At 46.7% G+C, this 18,524-nt stretch overlaps 1 protein-coding gene across 5 annotated transcripts in view; it reads left to right on the top strand.

Annotated features, from left to right (window-relative positions):
* The window catches only part of NAV2 (neuron navigator 2), a 713,755-nt gene that overhangs the window by 626,266 nt on the left and 68,965 nt on the right, over positions 1-18,524 (top strand). For all 5 annotated transcript variants that reach the window (XM_082270274.1, XM_082270271.1, XM_082270272.1 and 2 more), the window contains 4 exons: positions 5,728-5,866; positions 8,193-8,475; positions 8,575-9,268; positions 11,624-12,076. In XM_082270274.1, the coding sequence (XP_082126400.1) occupies positions 5,728-5,866; positions 8,193-8,475; positions 8,575-9,268; positions 11,624-12,076 (1,569 nt within the window). The remainder of the gene's footprint in view (positions 1-5,727; positions 5,867-8,192; positions 8,476-8,574; positions 9,269-11,623; positions 12,077-18,524) is intronic.

Below are 18,524 nucleotides of genomic sequence, written 5' to 3'. Positions count from 1 at the left end.
AACTAATAATAAAAGAACTCCTTGTGATCAGATTGTTAATTTTTTGTAAGCCTACAGTTTACCATAGGCAGTCGTTTCAACTGTTCCATGTTTCGCTTACCTGGAACTATTACCTTCAATATATAGCCAGTTCACGGCATAGTGTGACATCTAGGACGCCTACCTACCTACAAGATGTTGCAATTGCTTAGAGATATCTCAGAATCAGCTTAGCAGATGTAGCACCCTCCTAGACAGGTGCTAGGCAAAGCATTTGTTTTGCTCCGTCTGCTTATCAGGGGAGCCTGATCTTTTAATTATGCCTGCTCTCTGTGCTCAGTGTGCATTCATTTGGTCTGAGGGAGTGTCCCCACTGTTTTCAGTAGGGAGGCCTGTTGGACAGTGGAGGAAACCTGGCCAATGATGCACAGGCTTTTGTGGGAGACCCAGTGGGACGGCACCACCGCAGTGCATCCTGGGATTGACCTTAAAAGCAGAGAGCACATGAGGCAGGGGGTCTTTGGCGGGAAGCAGAGTTCCAGGAGGAGGGCGATGGCAGGGCCATCTTACCGAACAGGCATGTTAGACAGTTGCCCGGGGGCCCCACTTGCCCAGGGGGCCCCACCTGCCCAGCGACCCGGCCTCAGTGAAGCATTAGTCCCGATTCCCATGTGCATCCCGCCGCTGAACTTAGCAGGTGGCACGCGCCTGTCGGCCCTACGCTGCTGTCAGGCCACTTGGGCCGTGGAGGGGGAGCCCACAACTGCAGGAATGCCTGTCTGCGTCCATGGTGTAGGGCAGGGGTGTCGAACTCAATTTCATTGCGGGCCGCATCAGCAGTATGGTTGCCCTCAAAGGGCCGGTTTTATCTGGGGTGCGCTATGTACAGAGCGCAAGGTTCAGGAGTGCATTATGTGCAGAGTTCAGGACTACGCTATGTACAGATTGCAGAGTTCAGGAGGGCATTACGTGCAGAGTTCAGGTGGGCATTATGTGCAGAGTTCAGGAGAGAAGTGAGAGCCGGAGGTGGCGGAATAGCATTCCAGCCATGTTCTGGCTGCAAAACTGGGTGTGAGGGCCATATGACAAGGCCTGGAGGGCCGCATTCGGCCCGCGGGCCTTGTGTTTGACATACGTTGTGTAGGGGAAACCCCAAAACGGGAACAGGCACACACAGAACAGTCAAGTCTGACTCCCGTCCATGTGTGTGTTCACCGGACCCAGCCACCGAACTTGGAACCTGTCATTAGCCTGGCACTGCTGTACCAATAAATATCGCCTTATCGATAATTTGCATTTTTATTCTCGTTGGTGATTGTGTAGGCGGGGCCCCAGTACACTGCATTGCCCGGGGCCCTTTAATGCTCTTAAGATGGCCCTGGGCGACGGCTGTCTCTACTTCTCTATTCTGAGGAAAGTGGTCACAGGCAGTCAGCCTAGTGAGCCAGGTGTGGAGCTGAGCCTTAAAGGTCCTGGAAAAACTGACAGTGGAGCTCAAGGCAGAGCTACTTGGGGAAAACAGTGTCTGTGAGTACCAGGGGCTTGCCAAGGGGTCTGCCCAAGAAGGGGACCACTCCAGTGAGGTCAGTGGACAGAAGGTCAGCGCACACAGTCAGTGAGAAAGGGGGTGCCAAGTAGAACCCTGAAGAGTTATCTACCAAGTAGTTCACCTTTTGTATACTTAATTTTAGTGGCAGGGTGAAGCAGTGGCCTTGCCGCATTCAACGTAGATAGAAGTCCTCAAGATTGTGCATAGTTTTCTAAGTTGAAGTATCCCACTCATCCCTTCTCCCATCCCATCATAAAATAAAAACCAAATCCCCTGGACTGTTTACTGACTGAGCCAAGAATCTAAAGTACTAAGGATTTACAAGTCGTTGCTATGGGTAACTCAGGGGAATCCGCTTTAAGCAGCTCCCAAGGGAGTAGTGCTACACAAGATTACGGTTACAGTAACTTTCTGTTAAATCTGCAAACTAAATTACCTTCCACTTACGACCCAAAGTCACAAACTTACCACCACCATGGCTATTAAAATTTCATCTCTGAATGTTAAAGGACTGAACAGCCCTTAGAAAAGGCAAATGGCACGGAAAGAAGCGAGTAATGCGACATTATGTGCTTCCAAGAACTCATTGTGATCCCGCCATAAAGGTCCTTGTTTAGGCATTTCTTGTCAAAGGTGACAACACTCCTGTCTCCCTAATGGGTGTAGATGGGTTCTGTACCCTGTACTGGGCACAAGAAATGCCACGTTTGATGTGTTGTAGCAGTGCCCGCCATGGAGGCATTTGACCCCCTGCAGGTAAAACCATGGTTGCTCATACTCAGCATTTTGTGAAGTTACCAATTTTTCTGGCTTGGTTCCAGGGCCGCCTTTCAAGGTCTCGTGCCCTGCCTTTGTTGGCAGCCGACAGAACTGTTGAGATGGATCCAAATCCTTCCAGACCTCATAACATAAACAGGCCAGTGCCCAGAATAGCGCCGGTGAAATACGAGATTAGCGCTCTGTACTTGGGGAATGAAGCCTGCGTTCTATCACTGTTTTCATACGAGATGCCAGAGGGCCGGCTATCAGGACTGCATACAGTATATTGAAGATAGACGCCGCTATTTGTCCTCGTGAACTTGTTCTGAGTCTAGAAATCCTGCAAACTTTTCTGTGGAAAAAAAATGTCTTGCTTACGGCATCTCTCTAACTGCCGGGTCCTTGAGCAGAAATGTGTACTTTTTTTGTAGAAGTGCATGGAATAGAAGCATCTCTGGCACTAATCTTGTATAAGCTGTGCTATAAATTCAGTGTGCATGCAACTATCGTTTAACGGGTATTGGTTTGTGCACCACTTTACCTCTGCAAGAAAACTATGGGGCGGGTTTGATGATTATATGGCTTCCTAACTTGGAACTAGGCTGGGACTGGAGGGGAAGCTGCCCTGGGCGCAGTGTATTTAAGTGTTTTTTTTTTTTTTGGGGGGGGGGGGGTAAAGGGAGCAGCCTTTAGAGTACATTTAACAAAGTTGAGATCCCCCCTCTTCCATTTTATTTCAAACTTGGAACCAGGCTGGCACTATAGAGGGGGCAGCTGCCCTGGGTGCTTTCCCTCACCTTTCATTCAAAACTTGTGACAAGGCCCGGACTAGGGGGGGGGGGGTCTGCCTTGGGAGCATTGCCTTTATGTGTTGGGGGAAGCAGCCTTTAGAGTACATTTAATCAGGTCGAGCGCTACCCCTCACCTCTTTCATTCCAAACTTGTAAAAAGGCTGTGACTAAAGGGGGGGGGGGCAGCTGCCCCGGGTACATTGTCTTTGTGTTGGGGGTGGGGGCAGCAGCCTTTAGAGTACATTTAAACAAGTTGAGTGCTACCCCTCACCTCTTTCATTTGAAACTTGTAAAAAGGCCGGGACTAAAGGGGAGGGGGGGGGGGCAGCTGCCCTGGGTGCAGTGTCTTTATGTGTTGGGGGCAGCAGCCTTTAAAGTACATTCAACCAAGCCTCACCTCTTTCTTTACTCACCTGTCCTGCTGCCTGGGCACTGCCTCACCTCAGGAGGAGCCAGATCAGAGGAGCAGTGATGTCTCCAGGGGATGAGGTCCATTGTCTGCACCATTGGCATACTTAGGTGGGTGGAGTCTGCACCAGGTACTGGCACTCTAAGAGTACCAGCTGGGCAAATTTTTATTTTCCCTTGCAACTTTTATAGTGTAAATGAATCCCATCGGCAGAGGACGATCAGAGTGTCCACATCAGGAGAAGGGTGGGGGGCAAAGTTTGGCATCTTCGCATTGGACACCTTCTGAATGTAGCCAGTAAAGTTATATCATTTGAGCATGAATGCTCGTTCAACATGACAGAAACTATTTCAGAAAGAGATTAGCAGTGTCAGCCGGTATATTTCTGTTATGGCGTGCATCCTATAATTATCTTTACGTTTCTAAAACGTTAATTGATCTTAATATGTTAAAATGGGCCTGTCATCAGATATAGATTTTCATGCAGCATGCTCAGTAATGTGTCAGTGTACTTCCAGGTAATTGTTACCTCTCATAGAGATCACAATACTCCCTCTAACAATGTCTTCATCTGCTTTACTCTCCAAAAGTACAGCACCATCTTTGTTCAGCCATCATCCAGGGTCCCCATCTACCAGTACCATCTTAAGAGCATTAAAGGGCCCCGGGCAATGCAGTGCACTGGGGCCACGCCTACACAATCACCCACGAGAATAAAAAGGCATATTATAGATAAGGTGATATTTATTGGTACAGCTGTGCCAGGCTAATGACAGCTTCCAAGTTTGGCGGCTGGGTCCGGTGAACACACACACGGACGGGAGTCAGACACGACTCTCCTGTGTGTGCCTGTTCCTGTGGAGGCGGACAGGCATTCCTGCAGCTGTGGGCTCCCCCTCCACGGCCCAAGTGGCCTGACAGCAGCGCAGGGCTGACAGGTGCTTGCCACCTGATAAGTTCGGCGGCGGGGTGCATATAGGAATCGGGACTAATGCTTGGCTGGGGCTGGGTTGCAAGTAGGGCCCCCGGGCAACTGCCTAGTGTGCCAATTCGGTAAGGTGGCCCTGCCATCTACCTCCTGGATTGTAATGCTGACCAGTGGCGGCCCATCCATTGGGGGCGCAGGGGCGCTGCTCCCCTATCCATGCGTCCGGCCCCCTAATCTACATGCAGGGCGCCAGTGTTTTTTTTTTTAAGCACATGATTAGAGCCAGTGGCTCTAATAGGCTTCAATAAAGGGTGGGCTCTGCGCCCCGAGTCCACCCAGTTGTGTGACAATAGCAAATGAATATTCGCTATTGTCACACGGATTCTCCTCCTGACCAATCAGGAAGTGGGTCCTGAGACCCGTTTCCTGATAGGCCGAAAGGAGAAGACATGCCACTGGCCGAGGAGGGAGGAGAAGCAGGAGACTGAGGGGGAAGCCGCCGCTGTTGCTTCCTGTCCTCCACATGTCCAGGGTGAGTGAGCCGGCAATGTGGGGGGGGGGGGTATGGTGTGCGGGCTGCTGTAGTCTGGGGGGGGGGTATGGTGTGGTCTGCCCCCCCCCCCCGGCCCATGGAGCACCAGCCGCCACTGATACTGACTGAGAGATGAGTAAATCCTGGTGTCTGTTCAGTTCTCTGCTGTGTTTACAAATGTCTGACACAGATCAGCCTCCCCCCTTGTCATTGTGTTGCTGTCAGACTTTTGTGGGAGAAGAGACTGAGGAATATCTTCCTCATGCCTGCAGCAGACTGATGACATCCCAGGCTAGGCAAAGCCACTGGGTGGAGCTCCCAAACTGCTTTTAATGATAAAGGGTGGAACTTTTCTGAAAATGATACGGCTGCTGTATATTGGGACATGTCAGGAATATATTCATGCAAACTCCACTTTGATAAAAAATACTTTTGCATAAACCTGTTTAGGAAAATGAGGTAACTGCTATTTCAGGGTCATTTAAATGTAAGTGTCGGCTATAAAATGTGCCGGAGTTCAGGTGGACATTTTACAAACTTTGTCTGTTGGAAATTTCCCGGTTTCCCTTCCTATAGTAAAACAGTTTTTTTCATAGGCGCCTCCCAGGTTGGGTTCTGTGTGGTCGGAGTTATTTCATAACAAGTGAGGTCTGTGTGCTGCACAGAGGTGTGATAGCGGCGCAGAGTTCTGGGATTCGCTGTGAGCCTGGGGCTTTGCAGTTTGTTTTGGCATTTTCTTGCGCGGTTGGTTTATAAAAAGGCTTCTTGTGTCTCTTTCAGCTGGGACGACAGCAGCTCGGTGAGCAGCGGCATTAGCGATACCATCGACAACCTCAGCACCGATGACATCAACACCAGCTCCTCCATCAGCTCCTATGCCAACACGCCAGCATCATCAAGGAAGAACCTGGACGCGCAGGTACCGTACCCGACCACCTACCATCTGTTTATTGATACAGATCTCACAAACACCTGATGGAATCCCAAACATGTGGAATTACAATAGGACACCAGTACTCGGATTATAGGATCTGACACAGGTTCAGGGAATACTCATGCAAAAAACGCAAACACTGTGTGAGAATTCTGGGACTTTTCCGGTGCTTCAGTTGATATACTACACATATCACAAATATAAAAGAGAGAGGGTGTTGGAGTTGTCTGAAAATAATAAAGAGTTAAGTTGTTGTAATAAAAGCTACTTCCACATGGAATACAGAACACTCAACGTCCCAACAGTCAGCACACATCTTCCACAACATAAAAATGCAGTTCTTGTATAAAGCTGATTTTGGTGATGGGTTAGGAATAGCGTTCAAAGTGTTTCCCAACTCTGTTATATAAAGGAGAGAGAGCCCTGAGCATCATTCAGATCACTTATATAAAAGAGAGAGAGAGCCCTGAGCATCAGTCATATTACTTATATAAAAGAGAGAGAGCCCAAATCATCAGTCAGATCACTTATATAAAGGAGAGAGAGAGCCCTGAGCATCAGTCAGATCACATATATAAAGGAGAGAGAGAGCCTGGATCATCAGTCAGATCACATATATAAAGGAGAGAGAGAGAGAGCCTGGATCATCAGTCAGATCACATATATAAAGGGGAGAGAGGGCCCAGATCATCAGTCAGATCACTTGTATAAAAGAGAGAGAGAGAGAGCCCGGATCATCAGTCAGATCACATATATAAAGGAGAGAGAGAGAGCCCCGATCATCAGTCAGATCACATATATAAAGGAGAGAGAGAGCCCTGATCATCAGTCAGATCACATATATAAAAGAGAGAGAGCCTGGATCATAAGTCAGATCACTTATATAAAAGAGAGAGAGAGCCCGGATCATCAGTCAAACCAGTTATATAAAAGTGAGAGAGCCCGGATCATCAGTCAGATCACATATATAAAGGAGAGAGAGAGCCCTGAGCATCAGTCAGATCACGTATATAAAAATGAGAGAGCCCTGAGCATCAGTCAGATCACATATATAAAGGAGAGAGAGGGCCCTGAGCATCAGTCAGATCACATATATAAAGGAGAGAGAGATCCCTGAGCATCAGTCAGATCACATATATAAAGTAGAGGGAGATCCCTGATTATCAGTCAGATCACATTTATAAAGGAGAGAGAGAGCCCTGAGCATCAGTCAGATCACTTATATAAAGTAGAGAGAGATCCCTGATCATCAGTCGGATTACATATATAAAAGAGAGAGAGCCCGGATCATCAGTCAGATCACTTCCTGTATATAAAAGAGAGAGAGCACAGATCATCAGTCAGATCACTTATATAAAAGAGAGAGAGCCTGGATCATCAGTCAGATCACTTCTATAAAAGAGAGAGAGCCCGGATCATCAGTCCGATCACATATATAAAGGAGAGAGAGAGCCCCGATCATCAGTCCGATCACATATATAAAGGAGAGAGAGCCCGGATCATCAGTCAGATCACATATATAAAAGAGAGAGAGCCCTGAGCATCAGTCAGATTACATATATAAAAGGGAGAAAGAAAGAGAGAGCCCTGAGCATCAGTCGGATCACATATATAAAGGAGAGAGAGAGCCCCGATCATCAGTCGGATCACATATATAAAGGAGAGAGAGAGCCCGGATCATCCGTTAGATCACATATATAAAGGAGAGAGCGAGAGAGCCCTGATCATCAATCCGATCACATATATAAAGGAGAGAGAAAAAGAGAGAGCCCTGAGAATCAGTCAGATCACATATATAAAGGAGAGAGAGAGCCCCGATCATCAGTCGGATCACATATATAAAGGAGAGAGAGAGCGCCGAGCATCAGTCGGATCACATATATAAAGGAGAGAGAGAGAGAGCCCTGATCATCAGTCAGATCACTTATATAAGGTAGAGAGCGAGAGAGTCCTGATCATCCCCCAACATTATCAGGTATGCATACAAGCACGCAGGGGCCATATAAACTACTGCAAAATGGAAAAGCCTGCTGCATTATTTTTTCACTTAGATTTTTGGGGTTTCTTTGAATTTAACCCTTCTGTAGGTTGATAATTTTTGTTTCCATCAAACTATGTGGCATCCTTTCGTTCCTGACACACTACCCAGTCCATATCAATATAGATATCCAGCATGATATTTTTCCCATTGAGATCTTATTGTTTTTCAAAGTGTTCCTTTCATTTTTTTGAGCAGTGTATATAAATGTTGTATTAGGGAAGGTGTAAAGACTTGTCATGCCTGAACCCTGTACCATCATCTTCCCTGCAGACAGATGCAGAGAAGCATCTGCACATTGACCGCAATTCGCTGTGGTCAGGCGATGATCGGAAGAAGTCGGATGGTGGTTCAGATAGTGGAGTGAAGATGGAGTCTGGTTGTAAATGGAGGAAAAACCCCTCAGACCTCTCGGACGAGTCTGACAAGAGCACATCGGGGAGGAAGAACACGGTCATCTCACAGACTGGGTCCTGGCGGAGGGGGATGACGGCGCAGGTGGGGATAACAACACCTCGGACCAAACAATCAGGGACACTAAAGACACCCGGGACAGGTGAGAGATAAGATGGGTACTTTAAAAATCTCTGGAGGAAAGACCACACTTTCTGCCCATAGCAATCAATAATGTTTTCTACTTTCTTTAAATTCATAGGCACTGGGAAAACAGATGATGCAAAGGTCTCTGAGAAAGGTCGGCTTTCTCCAAAGTCTGCGCAGGTAAAACGTTCCCCATCAGACGCCGGCCGCAGCAGTGGAGATGAGACCAAGAAACCTCCGAGCAATACCTCAAGGTCTATCACGACAAACACTAATACATTTGGCTTTAAGAAACCAGGAAGCACAGTCGTTGGCATGCCTATCATAACCGCCAGTGGCGTCACCATCACCAGCGGCTCTGCTACTTTAGGAAAAATGCCAAAATCCGCCGGACTCATTGGCAGGTCGGCGAACCGCAAGGCCAGCGTAGATGGCTCGCACAACCAAGACGATGGCTACTTACAGCTTAGTGCCAGGACCAACCTTCAATACCGCAGCTTACCCAGGCCCAGTAAATCCCGCAGTGGTGCTGGGAACCGATCAAGCACCAGCAGCATCGACTCCAACATCAGCAGCAAGTCCGCTGGGCTGCCGGTCCCCAAAATGAGGGAGGCTGGAAAAGTGACCCTTGGAAACTCTGTGCCGGGATTTATAAACCAGACCGATCGCGAGAAGGGGATCTCCTCGGACAATGAGAGTGTAGCATCCTGCAATTCTGTGAAATTAAACCCAGCATCACAAGCAGCGCCTGGTGGTACCCGCCAGACAGGAAATAAGTACCCCGATGTATCTTCACCCACTTTACGCAGGTATGATGCTGCATGCCCAATTTAGGCTTATTGAAACTGTAGATAAGAAAAAATAGGATCGGATTTTAAAGATATTATTTCAGGTAATATAAAAACAATAATGTTTTATTTATACAAAGGTTAAAAAATGTAAACAGATTACATATATATATATATATATATATATAACAAGAATTTCGACCAATGCTTGCTATATTATGTTTGATTCCAGGCGCACTATGTTCTTCAACATGTTTCGCCAAAATGGCATCTTCAGGAAGTATTTAAGTTCAGATAATATAACAAAGCTCCCAAAGGTTGCACCCAGATGGAGTCAAGGGTCAGAGAATGGCCTGGGAGGCTTCTTTACTTGGAGATAGTGGCATTTTTCATCCAAAAAGATCCAATTTGGACTTTCATATTAGTGGATGATTCTGACCGCAGCCAATTTGGGAGCATTTTATCCTCCCAGGTATTTGCCATTAATTTGATTTTAACTCAGTTTTGTCCTGTGTCATTGGTGCCCCTTCTATGATTGACCCATAGCGTGGGTGTGTGTGGGGGATTTGGGGTTATGTCTTTGGGCTGTTGGGTGACTTGTTGCACTCCCTCGCTCTCTGGGATTGTCTCCCCTCCATCTCTGGCCCTTGACTCTATCTGGGTGCAACCTTTGGGAGCTTTGTTATGTTATCTGCACTTAAACACTTCCTGAAAAAGCCATTTTGGTGAAATATGTAGAAGATATTAGTGCATCTGGAATCAAACATAATATAGAAAGCTATGGTTGAAATTCCTGTCTTATATACGTAATCTGTTTACATGTTTACGTTTTTTTACCTTTGTACAAATAAAACATTCTTGTTTTTATATTAACGTTGCTTGTGAACTCAAATAGCACCTTTAAAATCCCATCCTATCTATTTTTTCTTTCCTTTAATGTTATTTCGGTATGTGGTGCAGCCATAGATAAACCTTTAGCCATACAATCCCCCCTTTCTTACTGGAACTGTACGCACATTCGGTTTAGATATATTGTAAATTACTGGAAACCTTTATCAATTCAAATCTGTATAGCTGAACCCCACCGTTCCCTTCAGTCTACAGGCTTCTCTCCTATAATGAAGCTGTTTCTCTGATTTCACTGCACACTGCGAGCTTCTCACAATGCAAAGTAAAAGCTACAGCAAGTCAGATAGATCCCACTTCATTTCCTTGCTGGAGGACATCCAGTCTAATATAACGATTTCCTGCCCAGCCTGATTCTCATGCGCTCGCCCCTTTTTTTTTTCTTGTACTCGCAGTGGTGCACAAAAACAAAACACCTAGGTGTAAAAAAAGTGCATGTGAAAAACACACAAAGTGCACTAAAGGGTGTCTCTCTAGTCAACCCCCCAAAGGATAGGGACTCTTACCTGACACCCCCCCCCCCCAGGGCACGAGGCTCCTGACAGGGACAAGGCTCAACTTGGTCCACCTAGCCAAAAGGCCCTGTGAGCCCCTTTCCTCATGGTTAGCTGAACCTGACTAAAGAGTACTAGGTGAGGGGCTCCCCAAAAGGAAGACCCCCCCCCCCTTGTTCAGGGGAGGAAGGAACCTGGTGGCCCCACATCCACCCTCTAGACTTCAGGGTAGGCCCGAGGACCCACACCCTCAATCCAAGTGAGAAAAGAAACACAGACAAAAGTGCTTAGTGACAAACAGTGGGGAAAACAAAATAGCACCGCTGCAGGTGCACTGGATAGGCCTTGCGGCCTGGTAGCAGAAATTGCCCGGGACCTATCCCCAAAGGCCTAGCCTATAGTGGCGCATTGTAGAGAAACGTGGCCATGTGCCTTTTCACACAGTGAGGTTCCCAAACTCAAGTATTACTAGGAGCACCCTTGGGGCGATGAACTCCCAGGGGGCACAGACACAGCCGATTATATGCCTTCCCAGCCCATGGCCAGACCCTGTAATCCCATTCAATTTAAGAGACACTGGGCAACTCCAGTTTTCCTAGGGGAATTATTTCTGTGCCCCACATCCTGTGGATGCCCCAGTTTCTGTTCCAGCCAGTACTAGCCTTCAAAGCCCCCATCATACCAACAGGGACACTATACAGCCAGCCATTCCTGCCAAAAGGCCAGAATAAAGGTGCGCCACCCCCTACTAGACACTGATAAGGGCAAATACTACGCTTCATCTTGGCCAAAAGATAATTCAGCTTAGCATCACATATGGGCATTACCTAGGATGCACTGCTTGCATCAGAACTGAGGGATATTGAGAGGAATACTGAAGCAGGCTGCTGTGATATTTTCAGGAAGCTATGTACAGCACCCTCCCACTAGGTAACAGGGTCTTTTTAACATCCTAATTCTAATTTCCCATTTCCAGGCTTTTTGGAGGAAAGCCCAATAAACCAGGCCCAGTCACAACTTCGGAGAACATGAAGAACTCAGTGATCATTTCCAACCCCCACGCCACCATGGGCATCTCCTCTCACCCAGACTCGCCGTCCGGTAGCGGTATTCTGAGCAGCGGAGGCAGCAGCCCTCTGTATGGGAAAGGCATAGACCTAAACCCGTCTCCCCTTGCCTCCAGCCCTGGCTCTGCCCATTCCGTGCCCTCCAACAGCTTAACCTGGGGTACCAACGCCAGCAGCTCCTCTGCCGTCAGCAAGGACGGTTTGGGATTTCAGTCCATCAGCAGCCTTCACACCAGCTGTGAATCGATCGACATCTCCCTCAGCAGCAATAATTCTCCCAGTGCTCTGACCGCATCCCCCCGGGATGACTCCATGTCTGGATTTGTGAGGACGAATAGCGTGAAGACCGCAATGTCAGAGAGGTGAGCAGCCTTCATTTTTTTTTCATCCTATGTTAAGACACGTGGGTCAGATTTGGGGTGCACAGTGCTGCAAAGTTAACATTTTAAGTTGAACTACAGGCAGATATGAAAACAAAACGCGAACAGATGCAGTAATACATCATTACTTAATTTTTTTAACTGCAACCAGTGTATCAAACTTTCATTTCGCAGCATTCAGACTGGGAGAGGGAAGGGCAGCACTTGGGCTCAATCAGGTGTGCCATGTGCAAATATGCTTACAGGTGGGCAGAGCAGAAGGATGACCTTACCAGCCTGTTGCTGCTCCTTAACAGTTCAGTCACAGGCTGAGGGCAGGGAGGTGACCTAACATAACTTAAAGTAATTCTAAAGGCAGAAGGTTTTTTTTATCTTAATGCATTTTATGCATTAAGATAAAAACCCTTCAGTTTGCAGCAGCCCCCCTGGTACTTACCTGAACCCCCATCTCAACCCAGCAATCTGCAAGAGTGCCTCAGCCGTTCGGGACTCTCCTTCCTGCTGTCAATCAAAGTCAGTTAGCCAATGAGGAGAAAGGGGGCGGGGCTGAACCGCGACTCGTGTCTGAATGGACACACACAGCTGCGGCTCGGCTCGGGTGCCCCCATAGCAAGCTGCTTGCTGTGGGGGCACTCAACAGGAGAGGGGGCCAAGAGAGCTGGGTAAGTACCGCGAAGAGGAGGATCGGGGTTGCTCTGTGAAAAACCAACTGCCACAGGGTAGGTAAGTATAACATGTTTGGTTTTTTTAAAGGAAAAAAAAAAATGAGACTTTAGTATCATTTTAAAGGGTACATTTTTGTTGAGAAAATACAATCCCCCCTGGGTGATCGTTTTAGGACAGGCCTTTCTACTCAGACTGTAGCTACTTTAGAATAAAAATGAACAATAAGATATTGAAATAATTTTGTGTTAATGCACCTGAATGTATTTAATTGCTTTAAACTGAAGGATTGGATTAAACAAAGCCTCAGCCGATGACGTGAAAGCATTTAGACCAGCGCCCCCTACTTAGTGAATGTTTCTGGGAAAATCTTTTACAATGCACACCTGACCTCCACCAGTGAGATACAGTGAGAAAACCATGTGCTGCCTATTGATACATCTGTGGATACAGGGGGTATAGAAAATATTTACCCCCCTTTTAAAATAATCACGTTTCATTGCTTTGCAGCTTTAACCACTTAAGCCCCGGAAGATTTTACCCCCTTCCTGACCAGGGCCTATTTTGCGATTTGGCACTGCGTGACTTTAACGGACAATTGCGCGGTCGTGCGACGATGTACCTAAACGAATTTGGCGTCCTTTTTTTCCCACAAACAGAGCTTTCTTTTGGTGGTATTTGATCACCTGTGCGATTTTTTGATCATGCGCTATAAACAAAAAAAGAGCGTCAATTTTGCAAAAATAACAATATTTTTCACATTTTTTTATATGAAATTCCCAAAAAAAACATTTTAGGCCAATTTGTTTTCTGCTACATATGTTTGGTAAAAAAATTTTGCAAAAAAACGTGTTTTGATTGGTTTGCGCAAAAGTTATTGCGTTTACTAAGGGAAAGATTTTTGTTGTTTTTTTTTTTTAACGAGTAATGGCGGCGATCTGCGATTTTTTTCGGTACTGCGACATTGCGGCGGACAGATCGGACCCTTGACTGACATTTTTGACACTTTTGGGGTTACCAGTGACATTACTGCAGTAATCAGTGCTATACATATGCACTGTTACCGTAAAAATTACACTGGCAGTGAAGGAGTTAACTTTATTGGAGAGGGAGGGGTTAAGTGTGTCCCTAGGGGCGTGTTTCTAACTGTGATTGGCTGTGGCTTGAGGTGTAAGAACAGAGATCCACGGTCCTACATAATATAACTGTGTGATCTCCATTCTTACACAGGGAAGAATGACAGATGGTTTTGTTTACATTAGCCGCCTGCTTTTCTTCGGGTGTAACAGAAGATCGCAAGTGCCCGGCAGACATCGGGTCCGTCAGTCACACACGCGGGGGGGGTCCGTGACCACGCGGGAGCGCGCCTCCGGCGGCGCGCGCTCGCTCCCTAGAGCCTCACAGGCTAGCGATGTAGACCTACATCGCTTTGCCTGTGAGGGGCTGACCGCCACAGTAAATAGTCGTGCAGCGGTTGGCAAGCGGTTAAATGAAGACATACACAGTTTTTGTTTTATCCAGCTGCATTTACTCATCCAAGTGAAAGATAAAACACCAACATGTCTTTAAAAGAAAAAAAAATGCAAAACCAAAATCATTGAGTTAGAAAAAGGATCACCCCCCTCTCGTAAAAATGACTTGTAAACCCAATCAGGTGTAGCTAATCACCTTCTCAGTAGCACACAAAGCCATTTGCCTTTCAACTGTGATCAGCTGTGGTCATTTTGATTATCTCAGCATGAAAATAGCTTTCCTGGAGCATTTCGGTCCCTGATAGTGCAACTGAAGCAAACAATCAACTATGGGCGGCAAGGCACTGTCACCAGGATTCCTGGGATAAAGTTGTGGACAGGCAGAAGTCAGGAGATGGTTACAAAAGCTTTATCAATGCCTAGATGCAGAGTAAAGTCTATTATTAGGAAGTAGAAGGTATTTGGTACAACACAGACCCTCCCTGGATCAGGACGTTGCTCCAAACTGGATGAAAGAGCCAGGAGGAAACTGGTCAGAGAGGCCACCAAGAGGCCTACAGCAACTCTGACAAAGAGTGGCTATTTTGTGCATGCATGATATAACAAATTCTCCACAAATGTGGCTTGTATTGGAGGGTTGCAGGAAAAAAGTCAATCCTCAAGAAAGACCACATTCAGCCACCACTGAGCTTTGCCAAAACGCACCTTGAAGATTCTGAGGCCACATGGAAAAAGGTGTTCTGGTCAGATGAGACTAACCATGAATTATTTGTCCTCAACAACAAAGGATATGTCTGGTGGAAATCCATCCAAATAACACCATTCCCACAGTAAAGCATGGAGGGGGTAATATCCTGTTATGGGGGGGTGGTAATATCCTGTATGTGTTTCTCTGCAGCAGGGACTGGAGAACTTGTCAGGATTGAAGGAAAATGGATGGGCAAAATACCATCAAGTTCTTGTGGACAATCTGTTGCCCTCTGCCAGAAAGTTGTCAATGGGAAGAAGGTTTACCTTCCAACATGACAATTACCCAAAGCTCACAGTCAGAGCCCAGACTTAAACCCCCAACTCTGACAAAGAGTGGCCATTGTGTGCATGTGACAACAATATCACAAATTCTCCACAAATATGGCTTTGTATGGGAGGGTTGCAAGGAAAAAGCCAATCCTCATTCATTCTTGAAGATTCTGAGGCCACATGGAAAAAGGTGTTCTGGTCAGATGAGACTAACTATGAATGATTCGGCCTCAACAACAAACGATATGTCTGGCGGAAATCCATCCAAATAACACCATTCCCACAGTAAAGCATGGACAGGTGTACTATCCTGTTATGGGGGTGTTTCTCTGCAGCAGGGACTGGAGAACTTGTCAGGATAGAAGGAAATAGTATGGGCAAAATACCATCAAATTCTTGGGGACAATCTGTTGCCCTCTGCCAGAAAGTTGTCAATGGGAAGAAGGTTTACCTTCCAAAATGACAATTACCCAAAGCTCACAGCAAACAATGACCGCACAGTGGTTGAAGGAGAAAGAGGTGAATGTCGTTGCATGGCTGAGTCAGAGCCTAGACTTAAACCCCATTGAAGATCTGTGGAATGACTTGAAGACTGCAGTCCACAAACGGTCACCATCAAATGTAACTGAACTTGAACAGCAAAGAAGAGCGGGCAAATATTGCAAAGTCTAGATGTGCAAAGTTAGGAAAGACAAATCCCAACAGACTAAAGGCTGAAATTAAAGCAAAACGTGGTCCAACAAAATACTGACACAAGGGGGGGGGGGGATCCTTTTTCCAACTCAGTGATTCTGTTTTTGTTTTTCTGACATATCAACTCATAACATCCAAGTGTTATATCTTTCACATGGATGTTATAAGTTGCACTGAGTAAAACAAAAACTGTGTCTGTGTTCGTTTCAGGCTGCAAAGCAACAAAATGTGATTATTTTAAAGGGGGGGGGATTCTTTTCTATACCCACTGTATGTATGGTAGACCGGTCTAATGTCACAATGCCATGCATACCTGTGACATTGCCGTATCGGCTTTTTCTGCCGGTACTCCAGCCCCCCATCAGATGCACATAGAGATAATGATAATGGTTTGCACTGAAGCGGTGAGTCATTTGCAGCTGATGGTGAATCAGCAAAATGGGATGCAGCACGAAATTCCTATCTTCCTTCTAACATTTACACAACAAATATTCCAGCCCTCTTCATTTTATTTACTCATCAAAGTTATGTGCTCACTTCTACTGCATGTAATCCAAGTGTATCTAAAACATGAAATACCAACAAAGGATACCGCTGCAGGCGGGCTTATGGGTTACTCAAGGACCCCGGGTGCCGGCTAAGTGGGGCCCAACCTTCCCCAGTGCAGTAGAATCAAAGAAAGCCGCACCTGCGTCATGCTTTTTTTTTTTTTTTTCTTCAACTTCGAAAAACATCTTTGCTACTTATTTGCAGCAAAGTAAAGCACATCACTCTACCCTGCAGGATCTGGCGGGGAGCGATGTACTTGAGGCCATACACCCATGCGAGGCCCATGTTTGCCCACACAGGGATGCGCAGGTGTTCCATGCACCAGTCCTATTCATGTCAGTTAGGATGCAGCAGCTGCACGGATAAAGTTCCCACTTTGACAGTTGTATGGGTGCATGGCCCTGAATTCACACCCACACAGATGCCAAATTCAGAGCAGCAGCTACGTTGCATCCCAATTGACATGAATGGGACAACCTGCACTGCCCTTGTATGGGTGTACGCTGTAGTATGCCCATGGGAATGAGGCCTAATGCTGCGCTAAAGTATAAAGTTGCAATGGTGTGTCTAAAACACTTTTGGATGGAGTGTAGAAGGCATAAATTCCCCCTCCCCCCCCCGTCAGGTTTTTAGTGCTGTTTGTGCCACTAGGGATACGTCCTGGTGCCCAATGTATCCTGGAGAGAAAGTGATGGGAATCCAAAATTTTACAGTTGTCGCTGGAACAGAAAGTAATGGGAAATCTTTCATTGGGGACACTTGTTCTGATGACAACAGTATAAGCAGGGATCTTTTCTTGCATTAGGGAGATTTGTTCTCACTTCCTGTTGTATCTCTAGGATCAGGTATAGGAAGTGAGAGGAAATATCCCCAACACAGACGGCAAAAAAAACAGACGGACAAACATTTAACTATTCCTTAAAGTGTTACTAAACCCAGGACCCTACATTCATTATATCTGGTCTCCCCAGGACCCTTCATTCACTATATCTGGTCTCCCCCCCCCCAGGAGCCTGCATTCACAATATCTGGTCTCCCCAGGAGCCTGCGTTCACTATATCTGGTCTCCCCAGGAGCCTGCGTTCACTATATCTGGTCTCCCCAGGAGCCTGCGTTCACTATATATGGTCTCCCCAGGAGCCTGCAGTCACTATATTTGATCTCCCCAGGAGCCTGCATTCACAATATCTGGTCTCCCCAGGAGCCTGCGTTCACTATATTTGGTCTCCCCAGGAGCCTGCAGTCACTATATCTGGTCTCCCCAGGAGCCTGCGTTCACTATATCTGGTTTCCCCAGGAGCCTGCAGTCACTATATCTGATCTCCCCAGGAGCCTGCAGTCACTATATCAGATCTCCCCAGGAGCCTGCAGTCACTATATCTGGTCTCCCCAGGAGCCTGCAGTCACTATATCTGCTCTCCCCAGGAGCCTGCAGTCACTATATCAGATCTCCCCAGGAGCCTGCAGTCACTATATCTGCTCTCCCCAGGAGCCTGCAGTCACTATATCTGGTCTCCCCAGGAGCCTGCAGTCACTATATCTGCTCTCCCCAGGAGCCTGCAGTCACTATATCAGATCTCCCCAGGAGCCTGCAGTCACTATATCTGCTCTCCCCAGGAGCCTGCAGTCACTATATCTGGTCTTCCCAGGAGCCTGCAGTCACTGTATCAGATCTCCCCAGGAGCCTGCAGTCACTATATCTGGTCTTCCCAGGAGCCTGCAGTCACTAGATCTGCTATCCCACAGTACACAGACCATGGAAATCTAATTATTTTAGTAAATATAAACTGCTAAATAATTTTTATCATCAGCAGTATATAGCAGTCTTGTGACTTCTATCAGTGTCTGGTTAAACCTTGTAGGGGATGTTTTCATTCTCCCCTGATTGTTCTATTAGGCTGTGTGACCCCTGACCCTCTGTCTGGACAGTGCTGATTGGCCCTGTGATGATCACATGCACCCTCCCAAGAAAAAAAAAAAAAACAATACACACTAAACTGAGCATGTGCAGAGTGACTCCAAAAGCTCCATTC

This window comes from Pelophylax lessonae, assembly GCF_965119305.1.
Source record: "Pelophylax lessonae genome assembly, chromosome: 10".
Lineage (NCBI taxonomy): Eukaryota > Metazoa > Chordata > Amphibia > Anura > Ranidae > Pelophylax > Pelophylax lessonae.
Note: the sequence above shows the minus strand (reverse complement) of the source record. Positions and strands in the feature narration are given on the sequence as shown.